We start from the raw sequence: 13,127 nt of genomic DNA on the forward strand, positions 1-13,127 counted from the left end.
GAGGAGATGCATCAAGATGCCTTTAATAGAAGCAGAAAAAGTGTCCCCACTGGACAAGAATAACAAATCCATTTGAAAGGTCAAACCCAGCTGTGCAATGAGGAGTCAGGGAAGGTTCCTGTTTAAGTACTGGTTTGGGTTGTTAGTGCTAGTGGGAAAAAGAAATCAGATGCTCTGCATGCCTGCCCAAGAGGTGGTGGACACCCTCCAAAGCCTGGAGGGTCCCTAAACAATGCACTTCCAGGTACTGCCCCTGGAAAGTCTCCTCAAAATCCTGAACCTCAATGTTCTTCTGACCCAGCGATGGATCCTTTTGCTCTGTCTCTGCAGTGTGAGCATGAGGAGGTGTTGCTCCATTTCTAGAAGCATGGAGTGCTCCCAGAGCTCAAAGAGAAAACACCTGATCTCCCTGTGGGGGTGGTTACCTGTGCTGAGATCTGATCCCCACCTGATCTCCCTGTGGGGGTGGCTGCCTCTGCTCCCTCGCTGGCAGCCCCACCGGCCCTGGAGCCTGCAGCAAAGGGAGCTGCCCCAGGGAAGGGGTGACTGTTCTTTTGTGCATTTAGGTGTTACTGGAAGGGATCCAGGAGCAGAGGAGATTCGAGGGGATGGATCCAAAGCTGACAGGGCCATGGCTGAGCTATCAGGCTCCCTTAGAGCGGGATCATGCTGGGCAATCCCAGAGCGAGCCTCCCGTGGTTGTCACCCCAGGAAGCCCTGGCAGCCCCACAGCAGCAGCAGGAGATAGAGCTGAGGCAGAGCCCAGCAGCAGCACAACAATGAGTGGAATTTCCTCTGGCTGTCCAGGGAGAGCAGTTTGTCACCCTGCAGATAAAGGCCCGGCCAGGAAGGAGGTTATCGGGGACAGGCCCCTTGGGACACGCTCCAGAGAAAAGCTATTTTGGGGGCTGTCACCCCTGCTGCCATTAAAAGAAAGTTCAGTTAAGAGGATGAAAATAAATTTAATCTTGCTGAGCAGAAGTGGCTGGAGGGAACAACAGAGCTGATACTGGAAGACAAAGGCCGGGCTCTTCACCCTGGCAGGGCTTCACTCCTCCAGCTCTGCTCAGGTCCCTGCTCCTTTGGGGTGCCCTCCTGCCTTTGGGGCTCCCCACTAACTGGGACACCCCATGGAGCTGCCAGCCTGCTCCATACCCTGCAAAGGCCTCAGGAGAAAGGCCTGCCCTTCAGGGGAACAAACCAGACCATTCCTGCTGGATTAAGGCCTAAAGGATTTCACTGGGAAAGCCAAGCAGCCAGGCTTGGGAATAATGTGTCTGCACTAAACTTAATTTATCTTCTCATTTCACAAACAACATGTTTCTTCTACTGTATTTATTTTAAACACTCATTCAAGCTGTGCATAATATTTCAATCATTTTGAAATAGATTTACCCTCCTGCTGGCAAATGAATAAGGCATCCTACTGACTGCTGGAGAAAGGGCCATGAATTAAAATTACTGCTTTTGGTAAACTGACATGTGCTGGTTTGCTGTCTGCACACATGCTCTGGGAGGAGCTGGTGAAAAGACACCCCTAAATAATAATAACAACAAAAATAATAACAAAAGCCCCTGGCACACTGTTCAGATGCTCCCACTGACTTGCACTGCTGGATTGTGGCAGACACTGCTCACAGACTGCCAGAGAATGCCTGGATAGCTCCTGCCTGGACACAATTCCCTGGAAACCCTGCTACTCACCACAAAGCAGTCAGCAGGGAGCAAAGACACCAGAGGTGGCAGCTGAGGTGTCCCTTCCCCTTCTCTCTCCCAGGCAAACCCTTGGGAATTCTGCTGGGAGCAGCCAGGATTTCCACCTCATTTCTTCCCCCTAAAATCACCCCTGCCTTGATCCATGGTTGTGGTGCTTGCCCAGCTCCTGCTCCCCACAGGAGCAGAGAGAAAACAGCACCAGGCCAGGAATGTGAGCAGAGAGAGGGAAGCAGAGAGGGAAAATGTGCAAGTTCCTAAATCCTCTGGTGAATTCTCCTGCTGCAGCCTGGGGAACCTCTGACAGCACCAGCAACAGCCCTAAATCACATTTAACCCTGTGACAGCATCACTGGAACAGGAGTGAGGAAGGCTGAAGCTCTCTCTATGGCTGCTCAAATAGACACAAAAGATAATTCCTGAGGCCAAGCTGACATTCCTGTGGTGGAAGCATCTGCCTGGGGACACTTTCACTTGAACAAACTCACTGCTGCACATAAATTCTGCCTGCTCAGGGGAGGTGGATGAGCGAGGGGAGGCTGGAGATGAGACAGACTCACTTGGTGTCTCCGTTTTTTACACTGCTGGCCAAATTTAAGCAAAAAAAGCATTAAGGCCTCGCTCTCCTGAGCAACCACATCACAACCAGCTGTGCAAAATCACCAGGTTCATTCATTGTGTCAGCCCAGCATGGAGACAGGTTGGGATGCTGGGGAGCACGGGGATGTTGGGGAGCACAGGGGATATTGGGGAGCAGAGGGATGCTGGGGAGCACAGGGATGATGGGAGCACAGGGGATGTCCCCCATGGGGACACTGGGGACCATCGAGGATCCTGGGGAACACAGGGATCCTGGGGAGCACAGGGGATATTGGGGAGCACAGGGGATATTGGGGAGCACAGGCATGTTGGGAGCACAGGGGTGCTGGGGAGCACAGGAGATGCTGGGGAACACGGGCATTCTGGGGAGCACAGGGATGATGGGGAGCACGGGGCGTTGGGGACCATGGGGGATGCCGGGACCACCGGGCATGCAGGGATGCAGCGATGGCCGCGGTGTTTTCTGTGCCGCCGCCACAGGATGGCAGCGCTCACCTGCGGATCGGCCGCTCCGCAGCCCCAAACTCCGCAGGGCGACAGCGGCAGCCTTGGAAAACACAGCAAGAATTTACTGGGACTGTTCCGTGTTTTATTACACGAAGTTCAGTGCATTAGTGGCTCGGTTTTGGCACGGGCCGTGCTAGCAGGATGTATTCAGCCCCTTCACAGAAGTGTTGGGAATTGTCGCCGGTGAATTCGGAGCTGGTGTCTGAGTGGAGGGCTGGGGGCTGTAAACATTGGCTGCTGCTGCACCCAACGCAGAGAGGGGGGATCAGGAATGGCAAGGTTGGGTCTGGAGAGACCCACACCCCATAGGGAACTGTGCTCTGGAACATTAGAGCAGACACGGCTCTCTGCTTTGTGCCTCATTTTCCCCAGCTGTTAAAACCCAACAGCACAGCGGTGCTGGGCTAATGCTTGGATTCCATGACCTCAGAGGGCTTTTCCAATCTCACTGATTCCATGATTCCACCACAGAGCACCCCGGGACAGCCCTGAGTCCTTGCTGGGTTAGTTTACAGCAGTGCCCAAGGCTCCTGCTCAGTTGAAGCTCCCCCTGCTCTGAAGTGCTCCTGGTGCATCAGGGAGCCACCCCCAAGGAGTCACTGTCACTGTGGCAGGGCCTGCAGAGCCATCACATCCCTTGGGGTGGTTCTGGAAGCCCAGGTCACATCCCTTCGTGCTGCTGTGCCTGGAGCTCCCCCAACTGCTATGCAACCAGCCCAGAGTCCCAGGAGGGTTTGGGCTGGAAGGGACCTTAAAGCTCATCTCCTTCCACCCTCCTGCCAGGCCCCCTGCTCCCCTCTATCCCTCATGGACAAGGATGCTGCTCCCCAAATTCCCACAGCAAGGTTGGGGTGCTGGTGCCCCTGGGTCTGCAGAGCTTGGAATGTGGTGCCTGAGGATTTTGGGGAGCTGCTCAGCTCCCTGTCAGTCTTGGGCCTCCAGAAATGGAGCATTAAGGGAAGTTTAAATCCTCCACAGAAACATCTGCCCCAAGCTGAATCCCCTTCTTAATTTTTTTTTACTGTAACACCACAGTAGACTCATATCAGATATGTGTATATACAAATGCAGACAAAATTATATCAAATATGTGTACACACACACACACAATTGTATCAAATGTGTCTATATATACACACAGACAATTGTATCAAATAGGTGTATACACACACACACAATTGTATCAAACATGTGTACATATACACACACAATTGTATCAAATAGGTGTACACACACACACACACACACACAATTGTATCAAATGTGTCTATATATACACACAGACAATTGTATCAAATAGGTGTATACACACACACACACAATTGTATGAAATATGTGTACATATACACACACAATTGTTGTGTACATATACACACAGACAATTGTATCAAATAGGTATATACACACTCACACAAAATTGTATCAAATGTGTCTATATATACACACAGACAATTGTATCATATGTGTATGTATATATATACTGTTCTATGAAATATACATAAATCTATATGGAATCACAGAGGGCTTTAGGTTGGAAGGGACATTAAAGCTCATCCCACCCCACCCCCTGCCATGGGCACTATTCCACATTGCTCCAAGCCCCATCCAGCCTGGCCTTGGACACTTCCAGGGGTGTGGTAAGTGTATATATATAGTAGATAGATAGATAGATAGATAGATAGATAGATAGATAGATAGATAGATAGATATAGATGAGAGAGTATGTATTATACATGGGTCCTGATGGAGACCCAGAGAAGGTGTTCAGGTTTCTACAGGTGCCCTCTGCCAGTGCTCCCAGCACAACCCCCTTCAGCCACTATTTGGGGACACCGGGAACGGACCCTGTGCCCCAGGGCTGGCCATGTCCCTGCCAGCCCGGGCTGGGGACACCGGGAACACCGGGAACACCGGGAATACCAGGAACACACACCCTGTGTCCCAGGGCTGGCCGGGCTGGCCATGCCCCTGCCAGCCCAGTAAGGGGACATTGGGGACACCGGTGTCCCAGGGCTGGCCATGCCCCTGCCAGCCCAGTATGGGGACATTGGGGACACCGGTGTCCCTGGGCTGGCCGTGTCCCAGCCAGCCCAGTATGGGGACATTGGGGACACTGGTGTCCCAGGGCTGGCCGTGTCCCTGCCAGCCCAGTATGGGGACACTGGGGACACTGGTGTCCCAGGGCTGGCCGTGCCCCTGCCAGCCCAGTAAGGGGGCATTGGGGACACTGGTGTCCCAGGGCTGGCCGTGTCCCTGCCAGCCCAGTATGGGGACACTGGGGACACTGGTGTCCCAGGGCTGGCCGTGCCCCTGCCAGCCCAGTACGGGGACATTGGGGACACCGGTGTCCCAGGGCTGGCCGTGTCCCTGCCAGCCCAGTATGGGGACATTGGGGACACTGGTGTCCCAGGGCTGGCCGTGCCCCTGCCAGCCGCGGGGGGACCGTGCCGGGCTGAGCGCGGCGCTCGCAGCAGCAGCAGCAGCCAGGGAGGTGCGCCCAGCCCTGGGCTCCACAGCTCGGGCAGACACAAACTCAGGCAGAAGCCAAAGCAAATAACGAGTTTGCAGCAGTTCCTGGAAAGGAAGGAGCCAGCTCTGGTGGTGAAATTGCCCTGAACTGCCAGAGCCCCAGGCTCCTCATCCTCCTCCACGGCTGTGGCTTCACATGAGAGCTCCAGGACGGAATCCTGTTGTGCTGGCCCGGGTTAGGAGCAGCACAGTCCCCTCACCTGGCACCTCCCCTGCCCAAAGCCCTTCCTGCTGCAGTCATTGTCCGGGTCGGGGTGGGTGCCCGGCTGCACACCCAGCCGTGCCCATCCCCTGCCCCACAGGGCAGACCCTGGGGCAGCTCTCCCCCCGTGTAGGGTGCAGGGCTGAGGGGCTCATTGCTGTCATGGCCTCAAAACTGCTCTTTCTCTGGTCTTCACATTCTGTGGGTTTGGTGTCGGGCTCTGTTTGCTGCTCCTGGAGCCTGAAGAGCTGATTTTTGCCAAGGATCTCTAATTCTATTCTGTTATAATAGAAGAATCTGAGCTCCATGTGCAGGGATTTCTACCTCTGTAGTGGAAAAAATCAGAACACACAAATTAAATTACATGTTGTCATTCTCCACACGACCTTAATCAGAGGTCTCTCAATTCTTTTCTGATTTGGCAGAAAGGTCTGAGCTTTATTTGCAGCAAGTTCTGATTTCACAGATGAAAATTGTCATGTGTGTGTTATGCTGGGTATTGTGCAAAAATATACAAATAAGGTCTTTGAAGTGAATTCATAAACGCCAGCCCCTGACGTGCCCCTGGACTGCAGCTCTAATTAACACCAAATGCAGCCACGCTCGGTTTGATGTGGAAGAACAGACTTGGGTAGGCAGCAGGCTGAAGTCTCACCAACTAATTTCACAGAAGTTATTAAAAATACTGGATCAGCACAGCAAAGCAGCCTGTAAAAACTCTATTATTGTAATAGGATAATGAAGTGAAGCTGGCTGTTTTCATGCAGCATTTACAGACTGATGGCTCTTTCCTTGTGACACAGAGGTGGGAAACAGCAGCTGGGTCCATCCCTCCTTTGAGCACAAAGCTTCAGGCCCAGGCATTCACTGCCATGGACATGGATGGAGCACTGCTGGGCAACTCCGGCCTCACATTAAATATTTACATCAACAGAAGTTATGGCAGATTTCCCTCATAATTAATGTCTCATTTGGACTGGAATGTACTTGTTGAGCATGAGTATGAGAAATCTGTCTTTGTCTTTACTAAGGGAAGGTCTTGGCACAGGGAAATCCCTCTCCCCTGTCCTGGCACAGGGAAATCCTTCTCCTTTGCTACAGTAATCTGTTAGAAATCTGTAGCTGTTTGGAAGTTCATCCTCAGGGCTAAAATACAATTTTTAGGTATATAAAGCAGGAAGGCACCAGTGTGCACAGGCCATGGGTTCTGGCATTCAGGGATTCTGGACAGGAGTGATCTCAGGGGTTCTGGACAGGAGTGATCTCAGGGGTTCTGGCTCTGGAAGGATTTCTTATCCCCTAGTTTAGAGCATCAAACAAGTGCTTAAGCTGGGAGCTCCTTCTTCCGGTGAGGTTTAAAAGCTTCAAAATCCAGTTCAAAGCAGGTTCTAAACCTGCTGGCTGTACTTAAGCAGAAGAATTCACACACACAGGGGCAGGACCAGCTCAAACAGAGAAAAGCAACACAGAGATCCAGCCAGGAGAGCCAGAGCTCTGAGCCTGTAAAGGCATTGCTGACTCTACTCCATGTACAGGCTGCACTCTCTATAGATGAGGAATGCAGAGTTAATTCCAGTTTGAAATGTCTGATTAGATCCCATTCAGGGTTTGAGGCTGGTGGAACAGAAATCCTGTAGAAATACCAGATCCCTGGAAATCAGCAGCAGAATTCACCCTGAGTGCAATGGGAGCTGGGTTTCCTGGGGAGCTCTGAGTCCTGAAGATCAATCCAGGGAAGGTTTTCTGCTGCCCCTCTGACTCCCAGCTCACAGCCAAGTGATCCCAACCATCTGCCTGGTAAACTTTCTGATTTAAGCCTGAAATACTTGAATTCAATCTGCCTTGTCCTCCTGGGAAAAGCAGAAAGTAGCTTTAGGGCTGTCAAATTCCTTGTTCACCTTGTCCCACTGTGCCCAGGAACTGGGGCTGGGAGGGCAGATCCCCCTTTCCCATCCCTGCAGCTTCCAACGTGGAAAAGCCAGGCTGATTCTGAGGGGTACAAATTACCAATCTCTGTCTTATTACTCTTTCTCTGGGTGAGGAATGTAAATTATTGAGATCCTGTGAAAATGCTCTAAAAGGTGCCTGGGAAGTGCCCCAGCAGTGTGAGGCTGTCTGGCACTCTGGGGGGAGATCTCCTTGCTCTAAGATCTCTGGATTCCTTGGGAATGTCCAGAGTAGGTGGCAATATCTGTCTAGAGCTAAATATTAGCAAATACTAGGAAAAAAATAATATCTAAAGGTAAATATTAGTGAATACTAATATTTAGAAAGGATTAATGCCAGCAATGCCCAAAGGGAAGGGCATTTCATTAATCCTCCTAATGAAAGGAGGCAGAGAAGACCTGAGCTGGGATGCTGCTGCTCACCTCCCATCTCAGGAGGGCTCCTTTAACACATGGGGCAGCCCAGAATCAGATGCTTCTTAAATCGTTGGTTATTTTCAAATTTCTTTTTTTTTCCCCCAAGGTTCATGCTGGCCAAATTTTGCTATGAGGGACATCTTTGCACTCTGATAACCTTCAGATTCTGCCTTTAGATGCCTTTGTGCAATCTCATCTTCTGATTTTCCTATTACTGGCAGGCGGGCAGGACATGGTATTCAAATAAAATACTTGATATTTCCACTGATGCTGCACAGCCAGAATTAATCTCGCTGGTGCTGCAGTGGAAAACAACGGAGATAAGCAACAAACCACTCGCTCTTGTGACTAAATTGAGCAACTCTGTTGGAATCCAGAGAGGGAGAAGCTCTGGGGTGCTGGAAGTGGCCCTTTTCCCGAGCCAATCAAGCTTTGTCCCGGTGCTCAGCAACAAAAGGTTGTGTGCAGGAAGGAAGTGCTGTGCTTGTGCAGCCCTGCCTTCCCAAGGCTTTATCAGGTCTGCAGGAGCTCCAGATATCTCCCAGGACCACCGTGCAAAAGTGCAGGAAGTGCCTCAGCCTGACCTTTATCCACAATCAGAAGATTCCTTGGCAGAGCTTGTTTTTGCAGCCTCCACCTCAGGAATGCTGTGGAGCACTGGCTCTCCCTGGGGTTTGGGGATAGGTGGGAAACAGGAGCAGGCTGGGCACACACTGACATTCCTGGGGGGCCCTGGGGCACCCCAAGAGCCACATTGACACCTCAGCTTCTGAGCTCTGGCTGCCCTCCCACTTTCTCTGTCTCTCCATGGACAAAAGCCAGAGCCTGGGTTCTAATCCCTTCAACAACCAAATCCAGTCTGACCATCTCTGGCAACAATTTTCTAGAATGAGCAGTCAATACTACAGGGATCAGGATGGGTTGCCACTACTGTGGAGCTGCTTTCTTTCCCTTTTTAGCTAAATTTAATTTCAAGTGCATGCAAGTGTGAGAGGGGAGGGAGAGAGTGGGACAATTTGATGCCTTAGAGAAGAAAACCACCATTTATTTTGTCACTTTTTTTTTACATCATCTTCTTCATACAACTGTTTCATTGTAACATTAATACATTTAAAAAAAAACAACCCACCAAGATAGCTTGCAAAATTATATATATTTTAATATCCAAAAAGTACATTGCATATATATAGTAGCAAAAGCCCCATTTCCATGGGTAGTTTCTTCATACTTAAATTTTGCGATTATTGCAGAAATGTTGCTTAAAAACACCCCAAAAGCACTAAGACCTAACTGAATTAGCTTGATCTTCTCTTCCCACTTTGTTAAATAATGGCATCAGTGCTTGTATTTAATGTTCTGAGCAGACTCCAATGCTCTGGTTTCAGACTCCCCTCCTGCAATGGGATGCACATGGACCAAATCCTGCCCCCACAGAGTCCCAGGGGTTGGTCTAGACTAGATAGTTGTGATCCTGTTAATTGGCTGCCACTTAATACAAGTCAGCTAATGGGTTGTACATGGAAATCTCACCCCCCAGACATCTGTTCCAAACCCCAAACGCTTGTGGTTTACCCTCTGTTTATGGCACCAAACCGCTGCTTGTGCAGTGTCACATTCACATCTGCAAAGCTGGGGATGGCTCAGAGTTCTGGAAGGGGTCGGATTTCCACAGAACCCCCCAGCAGAAGCCGTCAAAAAAAGGAATATTTGGTCGTTTTATCTATGAAGTGGTTAAGATCTTCCCAAAGTTCAGGATTTGGGTGAAAAGCGATCACAGAACATTGCAATGGTTGCCTTGAGATGTTGGGCCTGTTTTCAATCAGCCTCAATGCAAACATGGGAGTAAGTGGAGTTAATTTGCAGACAGCTACAACAGACTAATACAGAAAATCCTCTCCTCTAGACAAACCCAGGGCAATCTGGAGGGTTTCTGGCCACTTTGGGGGTCAGTCATGGATCCAATTGCAGGACTAAGCCTATCTCCAACAGATACATTACTCGTGTCTTATTTTTTATTTTTTTTTTAGCAAAAAGTACAAAGCTACAGCCCAAATGTACAGATTGAAAAGATGTACAAATTACATTAAAAAAATAAACAAAAAACAACTGAGCTGATAGTAAAAAACAAACCTGCATTTGTGACCGAGGTCAACTCGTTTTATTTACTCTTTCTTTTAAAACTGTGAGATATAGGGAAAAATAACTCTGCATAATTTATACAGTAATTTGCCTTCTGGTTTGTTGACCCATGGTTTGACGGTCTGACAAACGCACAGCGTTCGCGAATCGGTGCTTCCAGAGCCCGCGGCTCGGGCGGAGCCAGGGACCTGCTGTCGTTTATTCACTTCCCTTCTGTTCCCAGGAATGTCTGTGCTTGACTTTGCCTTATGCTTTGTTCAGGTTTCTGCTGCTTGCTGAGTTCACACACAGTCAAATGAAGTTGTACTTTAGAAAAGTTCCTTCAATGCCCTTTACTTCTTAAAATATACATGTACATATATATATATATGAATATATATATATATATATTTAATTTCCAGTTGGATGAAATTCCTCCTCTGCCTTAGAGCTAAGATTCCAGTTGTGGTCCCCTGCAGCCCAATGTCCTCCACTGAATGGTCAAATGGCCAGTGAGAAAAACCCCATTGTGGTCATCCTTTCCTACGACCCGCTGCTGGATCTATGCCTTGTCAAAAGCCTTTGAATCCTTAACAATTGCTCTCATCCAAAAGCTAGTAATCATTCCAGGGAATGGTGAACCATCTTCACTGTCACTTCCTACAGAGGACACAAGCCTTAAACCCCAAAGAAAATGCAGAGTACTGGCCCACAGGAGCTTCCATCTCTCAGTTCAAGACACAAGAGGCAAAGTTACAAAAGTAAAAGGTTTGGTCCAGGAATAACAGATATCCAGTTTTAATTCTTCCCCAGAAAGGCCACAATTATCCATTAAGGGTCCCCCCAAAAACCATACAAATCCCAGGAGTAAAGAAAAAGTCCGAACAGACTGCTCAAGGCCACTGGCAGATCAAAGCATTTAGTAATAGCTGCCCAAGTGCGGTGTGACGTGGGCGTTGGGGTGGCGGGGCACGTTGGGGTTGGGGTAAATGCTTCCTGCAGGGGAGGTCCAATAGGGGGAGGCCGCTCCAAAGAAACTGGATGATGTGACAGGCATGGAGGAGGGGTGTGGGGGAACAAAGTTCACCTTCTGCTGGTGGGCATGGTAGGACGGCATGTAGGACAGATCCGAGGGGTACTTGTACATGGAGGACTCGGTGGGGTGGGGCTGCAGGGCCTGGGCGATGCCGTGAAAGTCAAATTTGTAGGCGTAGCGCTTGCCGTGCACCTTGGTCATAATGTTCTTGTCGTAGTAGTAGCGCAGCGCCCGGCTCAGCTTGTCGTAATTCATGTTGGGTTTGCTCTTCCTCTCGCCCCAGCGCCGCGCCACCTCGTCGGGGTCCGTCATCTTGAACTCGCCGTTGGTGCCCTCCCAGGTGATGCAGCTGGCGTTGGAGCTGTCCGACAGCAGCTCCAGCAGGAACTGCCACAGCTGGATCTGCCCGCTCCCTGCAGACACAGCAGGGCAAAGGAAATGACTCGGGCCTTCCTGCTCAGGCACACACAAAGGCAGGAAACAGAAGGGCTATCTCGATCTCGACTGGGAACTGCTCCTCCGGGCCTTGGAAAGGCGGCCCTAGCAGGGGATATGCTGTTCCCAGCAAACAAGTTACTCAGCCCTTTGTTCTGGGCCTGGGCCTGAGGTCACACTACATTTCATAATGGTTGCCTTTGGCCTTAAAATCCTCAGGCTATTCATAAACAGTGCTTTCTGTGAGGACACTGCTCTGCAGAGTTTTCACTGACTGCCCAGCACAGCGTACTTCACCCCTGCACTGCTCCCTGTTTGCCATGGAGATTGTTTTGGATACCTCCAGCTCTCTTTCCAGGGGGTGATCTGAGTTACACGGGATGATTTGTTCCCCAGATGACTCCTGGTTTTACTCAGTGTAGTTGTACAAGTAGTTAAGGGTAAGTTAAGAGCCTAAGGAGGATGCTTCCTTACAGGCATCCCATGTGTACAAGTTTGGTTAGTTTGAGCAGGATTTGCTCCAGGCAAATTACTTACTCCCTAAAATCAGGGATTATTTACTGTAGATGATGTGCTAGGGACAGTTACACTGTCACTTTCAGAGATGTCTTCTGCCTTTCTTCCTGTAACCCACAGCAGGCAGTGAAAAAATTAATCTGTACTGCAAATCTGAGAGACCAGCACTTAACCCCCCTATAAAACTCTTCTCAGGAATTGCTGGGTTTGGATCAGAACATCCAGGATGGGGATTTTGTCCCAACAGAGATGTTGTTGCACCATTTTCCTCACTTTTCTGTAAGGATTTTGGCAAAAGCCCTTGTGAGGTCACAGCTGCTGAGTTCAGTGGCTCTCACAGGTCCCCCCAGGGGTGCAGGGGCAGCAGCTGCTCCCCCAGTGCAGGCTGGAGCAGCAGCTCCAAAGGAAAATTCCTCTTTGGTAAGGGGGGTCTGAAATGTAAAATGAACTCACCTGGATTGGCAAGACGGCTGCTGGTAGGCCCCAGGATTTGGTAGGGATCTAAAAAATAAAATAAAAAAAAATCACCCAAGAAAATTTAAAGTATGTTGAATCAAAAAGAAACTCCAGGTCATAATGTTTGTTCTAGAAACCAAACTTTCATTTTCTTTCTTTACTCCTTCTGTCCCTTCTCCCAGGGCCTGGAAGTGCTCCTTCTTTCTTTGTTAGCAAACAACCACCAGGTATTTCTGCCATCCAAAATGGCACAGCCACAGTTCCTGGCACTGCTCTCAGACCTGCCTGCTTTTGCAGTCTGGGATCATCTTGGACATACACTGCACTGTGCAGCAACCAGAGCACATCAAACGTGGAAAAAAACCTGTGTGACAGGAGAACAGCCACAAAGCAGAAGTAAAAGTATTTCTCCTAACAAAAAAAAAGCTCAATGAAAAAAGAGAGCAGATGAGATTTTCAGATTCACTGGTTAGCAGCTGAGCTTGCAGCCCTGGGAGGGCAGGAAATGTTCACCCAAGTCTCTCTTTGTGAAGCAAGCACAGCATTAGAGAGATGAGAGTAACAGGAGTTTGTGGCTGGCTCCACCAAGGCTGAGTGGTTCTTGAAAACCCCACAAAGCATTTATTAGGAATGAATTCCTTCCCTTTCTGTG

General features: G+C 49.7%; 1 protein-coding gene across 2 annotated transcripts in view; it reads right to left on the minus strand.

Annotated features, from left to right (window-relative positions):
• Positions 1-9,048: 9,048 nt before the first annotated feature.
• The window catches only part of FLI1 (Fli-1 proto-oncogene, ETS transcription factor), a 91,263-nt gene continuing 87,184 nt past the window's right edge, over positions 9,049-13,127 (minus strand). For both annotated transcript variants that reach the window (XM_054517103.1, XM_036397614.2), the window contains 2 exons: positions 12,473-12,520; positions 9,049-11,481 (listed from right to left, as the gene is read on the minus strand). In XM_054517103.1, coding sequence (XP_054373078.1) covers positions 10,952-11,481; positions 12,473-12,520 — 578 coding nt within the window. In that variant the 3' untranslated portion in view covers positions 9,049-10,951. The remainder of the gene's footprint in view (positions 11,482-12,472; positions 12,521-13,127) is intronic.

The sequence above is a fragment of the Molothrus ater genome, chromosome 22 (assembly GCF_012460135.2).
Source record: "Molothrus ater isolate BHLD 08-10-18 breed brown headed cowbird chromosome 22, BPBGC_Mater_1.1, whole genome shotgun sequence".
In the NCBI taxonomy this organism is placed as follows: Eukaryota; Metazoa; Chordata; class Aves; order Passeriformes; family Icteridae; genus Molothrus; species Molothrus ater.